General features: G+C 44.1%; 1 protein-coding gene across 3 annotated transcripts in view; it reads left to right on the top strand.

The window, feature by feature from the left end:
• MYO5C (myosin VC) overlaps positions 1-18,030 on the top strand; it is a 118,645-nt gene that overhangs the window by 60,612 nt on the left and 40,003 nt on the right. For all 3 annotated transcript variants that reach the window (XR_004477959.2, XM_004281666.3, XM_049705965.1), the window contains exons 22-32: positions 1,083-1,247; positions 2,478-2,571; positions 5,715-5,778; positions 8,445-8,625; positions 10,540-10,633; positions 10,894-10,957; positions 11,040-11,120; positions 12,318-12,498; positions 14,135-14,228; positions 14,899-14,962; positions 17,366-17,534. Coding sequence is in view for 2 of the 3 variants with exons in the window: in XM_004281666.3 (XP_004281714.2) it covers positions 1,083-1,247; positions 2,478-2,571; positions 5,715-5,778; positions 8,445-8,625; positions 10,540-10,633; positions 10,894-10,957; positions 11,040-11,120; positions 12,318-12,498; positions 14,135-14,228; positions 14,899-14,962; positions 17,366-17,534 (1,251 nt within the window). In the remaining variant the exon portion in view is untranslated. The remainder of the gene's footprint in view (positions 1-1,082; positions 1,248-2,477; positions 2,572-5,714; positions 5,779-8,444; positions 8,626-10,539; positions 10,634-10,893; positions 10,958-11,039; positions 11,121-12,317; positions 12,499-14,134; positions 14,229-14,898; positions 14,963-17,365; positions 17,535-18,030) is intronic.

Consider the following 18,030-nt stretch of genomic DNA (forward strand, 5'->3'; position numbering starts at 1 on the left):
AAGATGCTAACTGCATGCCAAGCCATGCTCCCTCAGGGCTGCACTGGCCCAGAGAAGTTGCCGTTTTCTAACTTGCCCAAAGGTCCATGTGGTCTAGCTACAGCCCTGCCAAGTTTGGGGAGATTCCCCATACCATTCCCATTGATAGGAAAAAACTTCATATACCCTCAGCCAGTGAGAGAGAGCTGTGGAATATGCAGTGTCCAGTTCTATGAAACATACTCCTGCATCTGTCTCAAATAATACTGAGATTCTCCTACAATAAACTTTAAACTTAGCCCTAGGGGTCGTGGTGAATGGATGAATGTGAAGACAAGAAACTGTAGGTTTTGATAAAGTTTCCCCTCCTTGTGCTGTTGTGCAGCAGGCCTGCATGTTATATAGCTTGTGGAGAACAGCATTGAAAAACAGCCCTGGCCAAGTGGGAGCAGGGCCCGTGGGAGTGTCCACACTCCCTGAGCTCCTTTCTAGGTGTTCATGTGCTTAGGGCTGCCATAACAAGCCAGCACAGACTGGGCGGCTTAAACAACAGACATTTATTTTCTCACAGTGCTGGAGGCTGAAAGCCCAAGATCAAGGTGTCGGCAGCGTTGGTCTCTTCCGAGGGGTTTCTCCTTGGCTTACACGTGGTCTTCTTCTCCCCGTGTGTGTCTGGGTCCTAATCTCTTCTCATAAGGACAGCAGTCATACTGGATTAGGGCCCACCTGTATGACCTCGTTTTACCTTAATTACATCTTTAAAGACCCAATCTCTAAATACACTGATGTTCTGAGGTACTGGTGGTTAGCACTTCAACATGTGGATTTGGGGGGATGGAGGGGACACAGCTCAGCCCACCACATTAGGGCTGTCCTGGAGCTCCACGGTTGGACTAAAAGAGCCACCCACTCAGGAAGGCATTTGCCTAACTAGCTCTGCATCCCTATCTTGACTAGGTTGAAGGTGCTCATACATGCCATTGTAATGATAACTGTGGACAGTGTAAAGAAACCTCCGATTTAGATGAGAACTTGTGAGGAGCAAATGGAACAGCTTCTTTATTTGGATAAACCCCTAAGTATAGGATGTTTCTTTCCTCTAGAACAGAGAGAACCATGGGCTGGTGGAAAAGCTGACCAGCCTGGCTGCTCTTCAGGCCGGTGACGTGGAGAAGATTCAGAAACTGGAATCAGAGCTGGACAGAGCAGCCACCCACAGGCAGAATTATGAGGAGAAGGGGAAGAGGTACAAGGCTTCCGTGGAAGAGGTCTGTGCTGGAAGTGACTATGGGCATAGGTTGTGAGTCGTGCCGTGAAAGAGATCACAGTGCAGCATTTTCCCACAGAGTAGACTTCCGCAGAGCAAATCAGATTTTGCCATTGGCTTCCATTACCGAAGAGAGCCTGCATTTTAGGGGAGGAGAGATCTGAGGCCTAGAGTCCGGGTGGGGCAGAAGAGGAGGCTGATGCTTCAAGAAGCACAATATAAGGTTTCCTCTTCCTTTCCACGTTTGTAAAGTGATGAAAGGCCTGAGAAAGAGCCCTGGTCAGATGCTTCCCTCTCTTCCAGCATGACCTTGATCTCCTGTCACTTGTCCACCTGGTGTGCATCCTGGAAGCATCGTCCCCGGAGCAGCAGTGCAAAGCATGGGCAGGTTTTCATCTCTGTGGTGTAGTAAAAAGAGCAGTAGACATAAAACCCAGATATCCCAGGCTCAAATCTTCTCTGGGCAACCTTGGACAAGTCACTTACCCTCTCTGAATTTTGGTTTCCTCATATGTAAAATGGGAATAACAAAAAGGGACTGACAGAATTATTGTGAAGATAAAATTGTCAGATAAAATAATTTAACCAAGTGACTGTCACAGAGCCCCGCGAAAGCGTGAACTGCTGTTTTCTAAGCAGGTGGTCTTTATTAGCGTCCGTTCTGCACCTTCTGAAGTGCCACAGCACCCACCGTAGTGGCAGCCTGGAGCCCCAGGGCATCCCTCTGCCCTCCCCACGACCAGATGCCTGGCTGCACCAACACGGCTGCTGGCATCCCCCTCACTGCCAGTCACCAGCCATCAGCACCCAGGGGCCCCCATCTGCCAGCGCAGCAGGCACTTTACAAGAGAACTTAGGTCGTGATCACACATCCTTCCTGAGTCTCAAAGTGTGAATCCACTTTATATCATAAATTTCTTATATTAAGTATATAAATACCCTGGCCAAGAAAAAGACAGAGAAGTTTCCTTGACTTTGGGAAAACCTTGGATTTGGTTCTTTCTCCTTGATTTCAGCCATTTCCGGGCGAGGCTGGGAACTAGTGTCTGTCGAAGTCACATGGAGCCCTTGCACGTGGAGCTAAACACAGCGTCTTGCAGTGGGCTGGTGCCGGCTGTTACCTATGGATGGGAGCCGAGACCAAAAAATACTAATTTAAAAATATGCAGGCAGTGGGGACAAAACTCAAAGCGAGGTTTTCAAAAAAGCATTTTTTTCTTCCCTTTGCTAGAAATTGGCAAAGCTTCAGAAGCGTAATTCAGAATTGGAAATACAAAAAGAGCAAGTACAGCTGAAGCTTCAAGAGAAGACTGACGAGTTGAAAGGTAAAGCCCAAGGCGACCCGACACACATTCACCCGTTCACAAGTCCAGTCATTCAGGAAATAGGTACTGGGTGGGAACTGAGTTTCAGGCTGGACCAGGAGGCTCTGGCATAATGAGAAAACTTTCACTCCACAGAGAATAACTTTATTTAAAATCGTGGCAACTGTACCCTACAGATTCATCCGGTTTATTTCCATCTTTTGTTGGAGCACAGCCGTCCCTGTCTCAGAACCTCCTGGGCCATTTACAAAGTACCGATGGGTGGGCCATCAGCCTGGAGCTGTGATATCAGAAGATGGGGTGGGGGAGTGTAGTGGGTGGTGGTGGCAGGTATGGTTCAGAGTCTTTTATTTTATTTTTTTCTTTGCGGTACGCGGGCCTCTCACTGTTGTGGCCTCTCCCGTTGCGGAGCACAGGCTCCGGACGCGCAGGCTCAGCGGCCATGGCTCACGGGCCCAGCCGCTCCGCGGCATGTGGGATCTTCCTGGACCCGGGCACGAACCCGTGTCCCCTGCATCAGCAGGCGGACGCTCAACCACTGCGCCACCAGGGAAGCCCCAGAGTCTGTATTTTTTTAAACCTTGTAGTCATCCTGATGCATTGTCCAGGGCAGTGTTGGGATAATGTTTGTGGCTTACCAAGCATCTGCACTCAGATTTCAGCTCTGTCCAGGTTACTTAGTCTAAGTGGTACCCAGGTCCTCTGCCACTGTCCTGGCCCTGAACAAGGGGCCCCGCTTAGCACTGAGCTACATCAGCCCTGAGCTGTCAGAGGCAGGCCCTTGGGACCAGCAGTAACACTTTCCTTTGGAGTGTGGAGCAGCCATCCTTAGCCTAGCTCTGTCCATCTGTACTTGTCCGACTCAAATTCTAATTGGAAGCCCTTGCTAAATCCCAGAAAAGGCAGCAGGAACGTGAGCCAAGTGCTTCCTCACCAGGTAGTTTAAATCACCACGCTGGATTATCTGTCGCGTCCAGGAGCTATTCCTTAAGCTCCAGCGTGGGGGCAAGGGCGCAAGGGTTCAGGACTGGGGATCTAGCACACACCTTAGGCCCAGCTGTTGGGGGATGTGCCAGCATCTGGAGCAGCACTAAGCCCTGGGCTTTGGGTCCGAGTGCAGGAGAAGCACATGTCGGGAGGAGGAAGTAAACATCCTGAGACCTGGCCAGCAGAGCAGGCAGGGTGTTCCGGTGATGCCCATCCTGCTGCACATACTGTGTGCCCTGCACCCTGTCTCTAAGGGCTGATGACGTGGGTGCCGGGGCCCATGTACGTGGCAGTGTTGGACAGGAAGAGGTTAGAGGTCTGTGAGTAAACCTTGAACTCGAATTAGGGAAGGGCTTTTTCATTACAGTCCATTCCTCTTGAGTGTTTGTTCTTCTTTCTAACTTCTTTAAGTGGAATTTCCCACAAAACATTTTAAATTCCCACAAGTATGTCCTGAAAATTATATATTTGACAGCATTGACATGTTCGGGTGGGTAATTTTATAACTCCTTCTAAAAAGTGCCTGGAAGCTTTCACACCCCATGTTTATAAACTGCTTATCCTGTGGGTCTCCCTACACGTGGCAAACTGAGTTTTACGAAAGCACCAACTTCCACTTAACTCTTGTGACGTGGGACTCAAGGATATTATCGAATGCTGTTTCCCCTTTTGGAGATTCCACCTTGGGCAAAATCTCATTGCTTTGGGGAAGAAAGTCCCATTTGGACAGCCTCTTTAGCCCATTTGCAAATAGCCCAAGATGGTAGACACCAGAATTGAAGTCAATTCTGTGAATGAATTAAACACTGAAATTATACCAAATACAGTATCTTCTAAATTAAAGCTTAAGCATTTTCCCTAGTATTTTCTGGATGACTCATGACATTCTGAAGCAGTCATTTTGATTCAGGGACATTTTACACTGCATTAGACAAACTATTAAACTGTTGGCTTTTTTTTTTTTTTTTTAAACAAAGTCATGTGGAGGATTACTATTGTCACCTCATCCCTGGGCTCCCCTCTGGGGCAGGACTCAGAAATGAGGTAGAACTCAAGGACGAGGTGTCAGCTAAGCACATATCGGGCTGTCAGGCTTTGATGGGCTGCATCTGTTAATCCTGTGCCCATTCTGAAGGGCACACATTGGGAATGTGGAGCTCTCCTAAGCAGACACTGTCTTGAACCCCAGTGATTGTTTCCCAGTGGTCAGGTGCCCACTTAACCTACACCTTGTGTTGGATTCTTGTATTGTATTTAAATGCAACAGTGGCTTTTTAGACTTCCTCTTCCCCAGATGAAGACAGACACTTTATTATTTTCTTGGTTATCATGAATGAGTGATTCTCCACCAAGGCCCTTTGGTTCCCACCCACCCCCACCCCCCGCCAGGGGACATTTGGCCAAATCTGGAGACATTTTTGGTGTCACAGCTAGAGCAGAGGTGCTACTGACCTCCAGTGGGTAGAAGCCGGGGATGCCAGTCAACATCCTACAATGAGCAGGATGGCCCCCTCTCCACAGCAAAGAATTATCTAGCCCGAAGCATCAGTAGTGCTGAGATTGAGAACCCCTGTCATAAATTGATCATCTTCTTCCCAAAGGGTTTCTGTTTATTTATTTATTTTTATTTTATTTTATTTTTTGCGATACATGGGCCTCTCACTGTTGTGGCCTCTCCCGTTGCGGAGCACAGGCTCCGGACGCGCAGGCCCAGCGGCCATGGCTCACGGGCCCAGCCGCTCTGCGGCATGTGGGATCTTCCCGGACCGGGGCACGAACCCGTGTCCCCTGCATTGGCAGGCGGACTCTCAACCACTGCGCCACCAGGGAAGCCCTGTTTTTTTTTTAAATAATAATATTTATTGTGTCAAAGCCAACATATCTATTTTAATAAAGCAAATGGTATTCAGACCAATAAAAGTACTCTGAAACTATTCATAGATTCCAACATAACAAATTTGTGAGGGTTATTATTTTGAAACCCCCTTATCTATTTCTAACTTATAAAAAATGACATTTATACTCTCATCTTAAGTCCCATTAATCATAAATATCACGTGATTATTCTTACATTCTCACTTTCTTAAATGTGACATGAAACAATCAAGGCATTGCTTTGCTGACATATTTCAAAGAGCATTCATTCTCTTTCACAGAAAAAATGGACAACCTCACCAAGCAGCTCTTTGATGATGTGCAGAAAGAAGAACGACAGAGAATGTATGAAATCTCATTTGTCTTAAAGCCACTGCTTTTTTCTGTCTCTGCTCTTTTCTGTTTTGCGTCTCAGCTTGCAGGTAGCAGATCACAGATACAGGAGAGCAGGGTGTGAATATTTTTAGGAAGTGAGAGATTGAGCTTTGAGAGAGCTAAGTGCCCAGTGTGCACCTCTCAGACACTGCACAGGTTCTGGAGTTGTGGGCACAGTGGACCTTTATTGCCAAGACAGTGAGAAGTTCAGAGACTGCCACCTCTTCATCTTCCATCAAGTCCAAGGATGAAAATTAGTGCCTCTTAAATAAACCTCCCTTCCTTCCCCCACATTGTATCTGTAAACTTGACTCTTGTCTCAGGTAGTAATGTGTGTAACCCACCTCACACAAATTAAGACAGGTCCCCATGAGCTTGTACTGTACCAGCCCTGCCTTTCCTGTCTCAGTATCAAATCCTTTGCTAAGGTCTAGAGGCTCCAGTCTGTGCCCCCCTCTCTTAAGAAGTCAACTCACAGGCTTTTAGATCTCCAGGTAGGGATTCATGGCAGGGTGTTGGGGAGAGATGGAACATTCTTGCATATCTCTGTCCAAGGCTAGAAGGCACAGGGCTGCCTGGGTGGCAGGATATACAGCTTCCCTGTGAAGTTAGTTAGCAGAAGATGAAGAGGGCAGGATGCTAAGCAGTTAGGGGAGGGAGTGTCACTGATAATCTCCAAGAGTTAACAGATACATAGAGTGTTTCATGATCCTACATCAGTTTTGTTTGTTGTTGTTTTTTTTGATGTATCGTTGATTTATAGTATTATATTAGTTTCATGTGTCCAACATAGTGATTCAAACTTTTTATACATTGTACTCCATTTATAGTTATTATAAGATATTAGCTAATATTCCCTGTGTTATATAATATATCCTTTTCGCTTATTTATTTTATACATAGTAGTTTGTACCTCTTAATCCCCTACCCCTTTCTTGCCCCTCCACCTTCCCTCTCCCCACTGGTAGCCACTAGTTTGTTCTCTGTGACTCTGTTTCTGTTTTGCTACATTCATTCATTTGTTGTATTTTTTAGATTCCACATATAAGTGATAACACACAGTATTTGTCTTTCTCTGTCTGACTTATTTCACTAAGTTATTATACCCCCCAGTTTCATCCATGTTGTTGCAAATGGGAAATTTTCTTTTTTATGGCTGAGTAATATTCCATTGTATACATATGCCACATCTTCTTTATCCGTTCATCTGTTGATGGACACTTAGGACGCTTCCATATCTTGGCTATTGTAAATAGTGCTGCTGTGAACATTGGGGTGCATGTATCCTTGTGAATTAGTGTTTTCATTTTCTTCGCATATATACGTAGGACTGCAATTGCTGGACCATACTTACATCAGTTTTTAAATAGGGATAGTTAACTCTTTACCTTGAAAAGTCTGTTTTTCAGTGAACTCTAAACTCTAGGATAGAGGAGCTCAGCTATTGGCATCTGCTGGTGTTCTGGGGCCACTTAGGAGTGATCATTTCAAGCAGGGACTTGGAGACCCAGCCTGAGGCCAAGTCATTTTGACCCCTTTGCAGTCCTCATCAGCCCTCACCTGCAGCTCCTTTTGGTCCCTCGTCAGCTGACTGGGGAAGACTTGGTCCTGTCACAACCCTTGAGAGGCTCAGAGGTGCCACAGTCAGTGGGCATACTTCTGGTCAGTTTAGGCTACACGTCTGAGATTCTCTTTACATAAGATTTCTGGTTGCAATTTGCTTCTTCAAATGTATTTTCCTGGCCTCTTAGGAGCACTGTAGTTTTTTTTTTTTAAGTCTGAAAACAAAGTTTAAAAGTTTGTTAATACTTGTAAGAAGAAATGAAACAAAAACCTATTGGGAATATGACTCTCTTCCTCAGGATTTTCCTCTTTGTGCTATAAAAGCAAGTCATAAAATGGACTGAGTTGACAGCCCAGCAAGTGGGAAGATGATTTCTTAAACTCACAGAGCGCCTAGGATGGCTTCAATTCCGTCTGGGCCCCTGTGAGCTATGTAGGGCTGGTCTAGGCTCTGTATCTCTCTTCGGTTATTTTTCTTGGGCTCAATTGAGCAGTCATCGTACAAGGAATTGGCTTTCTGTGGCCTTTTGGGCACCTGGGTTTGCTGCAGTTTATTCTAAAATGATTGAAGAGCTGAGCCCTTTCACATATTAAATGGCTATTAATTTAGTAACCATTTAACTGGTTTAGGACTAAGTATTAACTTGTTTAGGACTGAGCCAGACTGCTCCAAGGATCCTTGGTTCGAGGCAGGGGACAGGACTTAGCAGAATGTGCCACGGTCTTTTCTGAGTGAAGTGGCCCCTTTAGGGGACCACGTGGAACCGGGGCGGCTTGGGGGATACACGACCCCCAACAAGCATGGAGTCTTTACGTTTAGCCTCCCTCTCCTGCGCGTCCTCGGAGTGACCCCTGTAGAGCCACAGTTCTCTGATCAGAAGGTGTAAGAAGAAGCTGCCTTAACCTAAGGGGACAGAAAGCCGTCTGCTAAACAGAAGACCATTGTCCTCACAATAGGTCTTAACTTGGCTCTTCCTTTCGGAAGGAAGAGCCTCTTATCTTCCAAATGATCTGTAGTTCTACTTCAGGGTAAAGCCTTTAGAGACAGTTCAGAATTTTCTTTTGCTGCTTAGACTTCTTGAAAAAAGTTTTGAACTGAAAACGCAAGACTATGAGAAGCAGATCCGGTTTTTGAAAGAAGAAATGAAAGCTCTCAGAGATGAGAAGATGCAACTGCAGCATCAACTGGAAGGAGAGCGGGTCACCTCTGATGGCCTGAAAGGGGAGGTGGCCCGGCTGAGCAAGCAGGCAAAGGTAGGAGCTGCTCACCCCCCACAAGCTCTTTGGCTGACTCGTCTGACCTGCAGGAGTGGGAGGAACTTCACATCCCTGCAGGGTCAGTTCACAGTACCCATGTGGGGGCAGAAACCAAAGGACCCCGGTTCCTCCAATTCTTCTAAGTGTAAACTCCCCCGCTGCCTTTGACTTAGCAATACTGTTTTTTTATGTTTTAAAAGTCAGCTTTCTAACTTTGTAAAAATTACATTTACATAAAGTTGTTCAAGTATGTTGACCCAGAGAATACTTCCATATTAAATTATAAATTGATGTGAACCCCTGTTATATAATCCATCATGTTGTATATCTGGTAATACCGGTATTAAAATTAAATGACCATATCAGAATCTTCCATTTTAAAGTGTTATCAGATAATCTACACAAGCAGTGGTCCATGCCTGGACGATCAAGGTTTTAACTAAATTCCTTCCCCATTGGAAAATACAAACCTGTTTGTCCCTCCCTTCTTCAAGGCAGACCATTTTAGTGTAAGGTTGGAAAGCTTTTAAGCTTCCACTAGATACGTGAGACACATGTTAGTAGAAGATTGTTATGATTACACAGATATCCTCTGTAATCATCAAGGAGTACCCGTGCATAGTTTAGAAGATGTGTCATGGAATTGTACCTGGGTTGCCTCTGAATTTCTTAGCAGAACTGCCAATATTCTCTGGGCCCTAGTCTCCTATTATTTGAAAGTAGTAGATTGGACTGTGGAATCTGGAAGGACCACATATGCCTATGAGTCCTGCATTCTTAGCAGCCACATAAGACTGATGTCAATCTGGGAGTCACGTCATCTGGCTGCAGTCTATATCTTGGGAAATCATGTGGCTGCCCTTGGAGTACGGCACCAGTGTTTGTCACTCGTTTCCTCTTTGGTAGCTAAAACTATTATCCACACTCTCCAATGTGGTATATTAAGGAGATTAGTCTGATTTTCAAAGAAAATAAACTCATTGTCATCATGATACATGTTATAATAAGCCTGTAAGTAAATACAGATATGACTTGGAACATTTACTGAAACGTTACCAGGAGTCGGGCTTGAGGGTGGATAGTCCTGGGTCCCCTGTCAGCTGTCCATGTGACCCTGAACGTGCCGTGTAACGCTTATGCAGCTTCAGTTTTCTGATCTATAAAAGGTCATTCTACTCACCTTATAGACCTGTTACAAGGATGAGGTCGTGTATGTAAAATGATCAGTAAATGCCAACTTGATCTCCCTTTTCACCCCCTGTGGAAACAAGAGCTTTAACCTTTAAACACTTAGGCTGACTGAGAAAATATTCAGGAAGGGTTACTCACCTCTGAACAGCTCCCATAGCTGCAGAAGACAAACCTGAGCTCACAGGTGAATAGAGGCAGAATACAGCCTCTTCCCCACAACCAGAGCTGCCCCTCTTGGACCCGGGTCATGCCCTCACTGCCAACTCCCAGACCTCCAGGGCATGCCCTGCCCCTGCCGCTGGGCCACATCTAAACGTAGCTGGAGCCCAGACCCTTGACTTGGCCCACTTCCTTGCAACCAAGATTTCATCGTACAGTGAGAGAGCACTTATCCCCTGTGCTTGATTTCTCGCAGCTCCTTCCCCTCTCCCTCCCCTCCCCAGGCTTGCAATAAGTACTTATTTTTTCCCTTTTTATAGTAGGGAAACTAATTCTATTGCTACAACCAAGTACATCTGGGAAGCACAGTATTTTAGATAGTTAAACAAGGTTTTAAGGCCAAGCCTTATGGGCAGCGATGGTTTAACAAGATTTTAACTGAGAAACTGCACTTAGGACAACTTGCACAGATAAATAATACAGTAATAGTGTTCCCTTTGTCTGATGTAAATCACGATAGCTGTTTTTTCTTCACCTGGTTCCATCATTGCTGGGATTCAGACAATCTCTGAGTTTGAAAAGGAGATAGAGCTACTTCAGACACAGAAGATAGAAGTGGAAAAACATGTGCAGTCCCAGAAACGAGAAATGAGAGGTAACGAAAATATGAGTCACTGAGTCCATTGGGGTGCAGGCTGAATTTATCATAGGTGTCGCTGTTAAGGCAGTGTGTCCTTTGATTGGTCTGAGGCTGGTTAGTTAGTTGGTTGGTTGGATAGCTGGTAAGTTAGTCAGCTGATGAGATGGTTAGCTGGAGAGTCTGAAGGGCTAGAGAACTGGGTCCTTAAAAAGGAAATGGGAAAAGAGAAATTAGGCAAAAATGTCATTTATACCAGTTGTGCCTTTTTCTCTCAGAAAAGGTGTCGGAAATCACCAAACAACTTCTTGAGAGCTACGACACTGAAGATGTAAGAAGCAGGTAATCATTTTTGCATTACCAAGCATTTACAAAAAGGTAACACATGAAAGAGATGATTTTCTTACCCTCCTCATTGTTGCAGGCTCTCTCCAGAAGATCTGGAACATTTAAATGAGGATGGAGAACTTTGGTTTGCTTATGAAGGGCTAAAGAAAGCAACACGGTGAGAAATTTCCCTCAGGTTCTTTGTGATTTTTCAGAGATAATGTACTATTGGAAACTCAAAAGTTTATCTTTCATAGATTTGATAGACAAAGTAAATTCCTTATAGTAGAATGGTCTAATAATCCCTGGAAATATTTCTTTGAAGATTGAGTAAATTAGTTTAGTAATGAAGAACAATCTCTTTGTGGGATAACTGGCCAAGTAATAAAACCCATAACCTGTACAATGAAAACTGACTATATCAAATAAGTTAGCCAGTGTTGCTATAGATATATAAATATGTTTATTTATTTATTTCTTTTTGGCTGTGTTGGGTCTTCGTTGCTGTGCACAGGCTTTCTCTAGTTGTGGCGAGCGGGGGCTACTCTTCATTGCGGTGCACGGGCTTCTCATTGCAGTGGCTTCTCTTGTTACGGAGCACGGGTTCTAGGCACATGGGCTTCAGTAGTTGTGGCACGTGGCCTCAGTAGTTGCGGTGTACGGGCTTAGTTGCTCTGAGGCATGTGAGATCTTCCCGGACCAGGGCTCGAACCCGTGTCCCCTGCATTGGCAGGCGGATTCTTAACCACTGCGCCACCAGGGAAGTCCCTATAGATATGTTTAAATTTAAGGCGTTTGCTTTTTTAAAAATTAGTAAAGTATTTTTAGAGCAGTTTTAGGTTCACAGCAAACCGAACAGAAAGTACAAAGGTTTCTCATATACCTCCTACCCCTACGCATGCACAGCCATTATCAACATCTCTCACTAGAGCGTACATCTTTTAAAACTGATGAACCTACGCTGACACATCATTATCACCCAGAGTCAATCGTTTACCCTAGGGTTTACTCTTGGTGTTGTACATTCTATGGGTTTTGAAAAATGTATAATAACATGTATCTTTATCATTGTTGCATCACACAGAACATTTTTTTTAATTATTAGAGTAAAAATATAATTTTAATAATGTCCAAAATAAAATTTCTTATCATTAACTGCATGTTAACACCACATAACACTTCCTAACCAGCTAGAAGGAGTTTATAATTTTATGTTCCTAATTCCATAGCTTGTAACCTTGTGTACACAAGTAAACTTTATGTGCTTAGCGCCTGGCTCTTAATTGTGGGTTTTCATAACTGCTGCAGAAGTACACACTCAGAGTCATCAGCAGAATAAAGACTGCAGTTAACTTCTTGACACCTCCTCTAACAGCATTTTGGAGAGCCATCTCCAGTCCCAGAAGGATTGCTACGAAAAGGAGATTGAAGCTCTGAACTTCAAAGTGGTGCATCTAAGTCAGGAAATCAACCACCTGCAGAAATTATTTAGAGAAGAGAATGACATTAATGAAAGTATCCGTCATGAAGTCACCAGGCTAACATCAGAAAACATGGTATGGTCTCAGCCGCGGGCCCCAGTCGTGGCCATTATTCTGGAGGTGTTATGCATTAGTGGAGTAAAATTCAGTGTCTCAGCTGTAAAACAGATTACATTTCCCAGGAGTGAAATAGCTGGTTCAGAAGATAAAACTATAAAATTACCCCAGGCTGGGAAGCATTTTAAGAGGGTTTACCATAGGATAGGTCCAGATTCTGTGATGTGTGTGCTCTTAAATCTATCCATTTTAAATCTAGCCCTAACCCCTTGGCAAGTAACAAAAAGCATTAAGGTAAAAAGGTACCTCTTGAGAGGGGTGTGCATTCAGAAGGTCAGTCGCCCTGCTCATGCCCTTCATCTCACTGTTTCAACAGCTTCCTTCTTCCGTGATGCCTGTTCTTCTCCACTGCCATTTGTCTCATCCTTTCTTCTCACTCATGTCTACTGGCATGAAGAAATACCTTAGGAACCTTCTCAACAAAAACAATCCTTTCTTAACCCCACACCCCTTGCAGCCACTACCCCATTTCTCTGGGGGACTTGGCCACACTTCTCCATGCCACCTGGCTGTGATTTCTCCACTCACCTCCTGTTTACTCTGTGGCCACCCCATTCTGTGGGCTGCCTCTCCCACTAGCTGAATCTGCCTGCACAGGGCTGAGCACAGAGCCTTCCTTTCCACCCTCGTCTAAGTCTCTCAGTAGCACTTGGTGATGTTAATGACTCCCTCTCCCTCCTTTCTGTTCTGCTGGCTTCCAGGACACTGTGGTCTCCCAGGCTTCTCATCCCGCCTCGCTGGCTGCTGCTTCTCTACTTCTTTACTGGTCCCTCTTCCTCCCCGTATAGCCTGGAAGCATTAGGAAATCTCAGTGCTGTGTCAACACGTGAGCATGTGTGACCCTGGGCACAGCGGACGTATGGAACGGTAGTTAAGGACCTGCACATCTTTGTTTATTCCTTTGGTGATGCTTTAATGAGGAATTTGCAGTGAAATCCAATTGCACAGTCAAACAAGTATTTTTCATTTGGACTTCAGAGGCACGGGTGTTTTCATAAACTTGTACGATAGAAAAACTCTCCGTACGTGACTAGGGGTGGAAATGATGGACATTTAAACAAATATTAGCTAGACAAAGACAGAGGATTATGAAACATATTGGATCATTCCAGACCTCTGCTAACAGAGCCATGCACAGCCTGGAATTCAGAGGGCACGGTAGAACCCCTTTGAGATGATTCTCCTGTTTCTAGATGAGGAGATAATGTCTCTGGGCCTGGACCAAAGAGACTGGCTGCCATTCCGTCACATCATCCCTCCCTCAACTCAGCAGAGAATTCCCGTATGCCCTCCCAGATGTACACTTCCTTCTCTCTAGGAGACCTTGAAGATGTGGACGGTTGTAGCTATGTGAGAACCGCTCACCCTGAGCATGCTGGTGTTTCTTGTGACTATATAGGTCTTGAGGTTAAAAAAAAAAAAAAAAAAATCCAGTCAATCCAGTCTATGCTTTGGCTAGCCCTCTTACACAACTATACTGGACGTATGTTCCATGGGGTTAATGACCTAGACAGTTTAGTTTGCTTCTGAGCAGCTCTGAGATTTTAAAGTTTATACGTGAAAGTATTCTAATATTTCTACTTCTTCTCTAAAGATGATCCCAGACTTTAAACAGCAAATTGCAGAACTGGAGAAACAGAAGCAAGATCTTGAAATCCGCCTGAATGAACAAGCTGAAAACATGAAAGGTAACTGGAACCCTCATGAAGCTGCTTTTAATGGTTTCCTGTATCCAGGAAATGACCAAAAAAATCATCATCGAACTGATTCTCCATGGAGTCAGGCAGGTGACATAAATGTGAGAAGCGGGGGCTTCCCTGGTGGCGCAGTGGTTGAGAGTCCGCCTGCCAGTGCAGGGGACACGGGTTCGTGCCCCGTTCCGGGAAGATCCCACATGCCGCGGAACGGCTGGGCCCGTGAGCCATGGCCGCTGAGCCTGCGTGTCCGGAGCCTGTGCTCTGCAACGGGAGAGGCCACAACAGTGAGAGGCCCACGTACTGGGAAAAAAAAAAGTGAGAAGTGGGCTGGGTGGACAGTACATTAAGGTTCATAGGCATTTAAAGGCGGCAGCTGCTTCCAGGGTCCGTTGATTGTTGGCAAGTAAGAATTCGGGCCCCAGTATTGCTTGATATTCCTATTTTTAAAGAAAAACCAGAAATCCAGGTTTTTATGTGAAATATCACAATTTTTAAATAATGGCTTGAAAAGTTTTTAAACACTGTTCAGACCACATAAAACCTAATCTGTAGCTGGGTACAGTTTAGAACCCCGATAACTGAAAATATAAAAATACGACCAAACCCAAATCAGAATGCAGTGACATGGCCACCAAAGGACTGATAGTTCTTCTCATTATAGGAAAACTAGAAGAGTTGTCTAATCAGTTGAATCACAATCAGGAAGAGGAAGGAACGCAAAGAAAGTAAGTATCATTGTGCATGTACCTCAGGTTCACGTTCATGTAATGCTTTTCTTTTCTGAAATTGTGGGTGATACCAAAGAAAGGTTATTAAACCAAAAAAGCAAGGTGTTAATTAAGATATATAATTTGTTAGCATTCAAGTGTGAAGAAAAGAAATACTTGTGTACACACACACACACCCTTCTCTGGGAGAGTGTATGAGAAATGAAACAAAACGTTGGTTGCCTGCAGGGAGGGTAACTGGGTGGCTGGTGCATAGGGGAGGGAGGACACTTACGTTTCACTGTGTAGACTTTTATACCCTTAGAACATTATGCCATACACATAAATTATCTCTTCAGAAAAAATTGATAACATAAGATCATGTGAAAGAGAACAGTTTCTCTGTCAGCAGACCACTTAGGGTAAGGCTTAAAATCCATGTTGATAGAGAATCTTCATCGATAAACCCCCCAAATTACATCCTGACCAACAGAGGGCCTGGTAGAGCCTTGTGAGGAAAATGTTTTGCCACCAGCTTGTTGAGATACTTTTTTAAAAAATGATGGGGTTTTTTGTTTTTTGGGTTTTTTTTTTAACATCTTTATTGGTGTATAATTGCTTTACAATTGTGTGTTAGTTTCTGCTGTATAACGAAGTGAATCAGCTGTATGTATACATATATCCTCATATCTCCTCCCTCTTGCTTCTCCCTCCCACCCACCCTATCCCACCCCTCTAGGTGGTCACAAAGCACCCAGCTGATCTCCCTGTGCTATGTGGCTGCTTCCCACTAGCTATCTGTTTTACATTTGGTAGTGTATATATGTCAATGCTACTCTCTCACTTTGTCCCAGCTTACCCTTCCCCCTCCTCATGTCCTCAAGTCCATTCTCTACATCTATGTCTTTATTCCTGTCCTGCCCCTAGGTTCATCAGAACTATTTTTTTTTTAGATTCCATATATATGCGTTAGCATACGGTATTTGTTTTTCTCTTTCTGACTGACTTCACTCTGTATGACAGACTCTAGTTCCATCCACCTCACTACAAATAACTCAGTTTCATTTCTTTGTATGGCTGAGTAATATTCCATTGTATATATGTGCCACATCTTCTTTATCCATTCATCTGTTGATGGACACTTAGGTTGCTTCCATGTCCTGGCTATTGTAAATAGTGCTGCAATGAACATTGTGGTACATGACTCTTTTTGAATTATGGTTTTCTCAGGGTATATGCCCAGTAGTGGGATTGCTGGGTCATATGGTAATTCTATTTTTAGTTTTTTAAGGAACCTCCATTACTGTTCTCCATAGTGGTTGTATCAATTTACATTCACACCAACAGTGCAAGAGGGTTCCCTTTTCTAAAAATGTTTTTGAAGCTATTTTAATTCAGTGCTTTTGTAATAAAATATAGATTTACTTATTTATACATAACTCAAGTTAGAATTACAGTTTTAGAGTTTCACACTCATTAGTAAGGTACCATTTTATATCCTAATGTTTTTCCATACCACAAAACATTGCTTATATCAAATAATATTTTTTATAGCTTAGATTAGATTGCAGTTTTGTATGGTAAAAATATTTTGTAAAACTTTATAATCTTCAGAGAAGTCAGTTACCCTGACTTCTTCACTGTGAATTTTTTTTTTTTTTAACATCTTTATTCGGGTATAATTGCTTTACAATGGTGTGTTAGTTTCTGCTTTATAACAAAGTGAATCAGTCATACATAAACATATGTTTTCACTGTGAATTTTATTCACAGTCATTTCTAAGTCATCCTCATCAGATTAAAATTGACTCCCATATTATTATTTAAATCATCGGAGGAATAGATGTCAAATTTGTCATCAGTGTTCCATTCCAATTTAAAAATCCTTGAGATACTTGATTTTAAGAACAGTAAACGGACACTCTATGTCCCACCCAGAGAGCATTTTTCATCATGTGACTTCTTTGGTAGGATTGGGGCCAAATGAGGACCCAAAACAGTAGGAAAGTGGTGAGCACCATTTTGGAACTCTTTGGATGGGTTTTTCTTCTCTCTCTGATCGCTGGGTTTTGGAGTACCTGTTCCCAGTCTTTTCACAAAGGAGATAATTATCAAGCTTTTGGTCATAAGGGTGTAAGTGAGTATGGATGTCCTGTGGGAGCAGTCAAAGGGTGTAGGCAGGTGGGGACAAGAACTTCTCATCAGGTTAAGGAGACTGGAGCAGACGTGGACTTTTATACCTCACGAACCCTGGTCTCTTCCTCCCACTTTGAGCACTCCCCTATTCAGGTACCACTTGCTTTACACATGAAGTGGCCAAAGTATTTTGCCATCTTTGGAAATATCACTGCTTGCTGTGACAATGAGAGACACTTCCATGACGGTCAAACTGATACCAAAATTTCCTAATCCTTTTCTCAGAACCATAGGAGCCCCAAATGAAATGTATACCAAAGAGAAAGAGAAGCTGATGGGTAAGATTCAAGAAATGCAGGAGGCCAGCGAGCACTTGAGGAAACAATTTGAAACTGAAAGTGAAGTCAAGAGTAGTTTCCGGCAGGAAGCATCTCGCCTCACTGTGGAGCACAGGGTGAGGAGTTTTGTCACTTGTTGATAAGTGATGCCTGCATATGCAGGCATCACTGAAGGGGGTCAGGCCACCTAAAGCATCCGATGAGCAGCATCTGCCTCCCACCAGAGCAGTCTGTTTCCTTATCTCAAAGGACAGGTGGTCTCTGAGGTTACAGCTGCCTCAGGGGAGCCTGGGGATTGACGAGGGCTGAGAGAGGACGGGTGGTGAGGACCTGAGCACTGTCCCATGGACGGCACCCATCTGAGATGACAATGCCCTGGCCCAGAGCACCTTGAGGGTGATAGGCTGATGTGTGACCTTCTCTGAGCAGAGCTTACCCCAACAAAGGCCTCTGCTTGCTTCTGGGGGTGTGTGCCCTTCCTGCAGTTTTCAGAGTCAAAATGTTCTTCTATGCAATGATCATGATAGTAGATGACTTTTTTTTTTTTTTTTTTTTTTGCGGTTCGCGGACCTCTCACTGTTGTGGCCTCTCCCGTTGTGGAGCACAGGCTCT

This window comes from Orcinus orca, chromosome 2, assembly GCF_937001465.1.
Source record: "Orcinus orca chromosome 2, mOrcOrc1.1, whole genome shotgun sequence".
Taxonomy (NCBI): Eukaryota; Metazoa; Chordata; class Mammalia; order Artiodactyla; family Delphinidae; genus Orcinus; species Orcinus orca.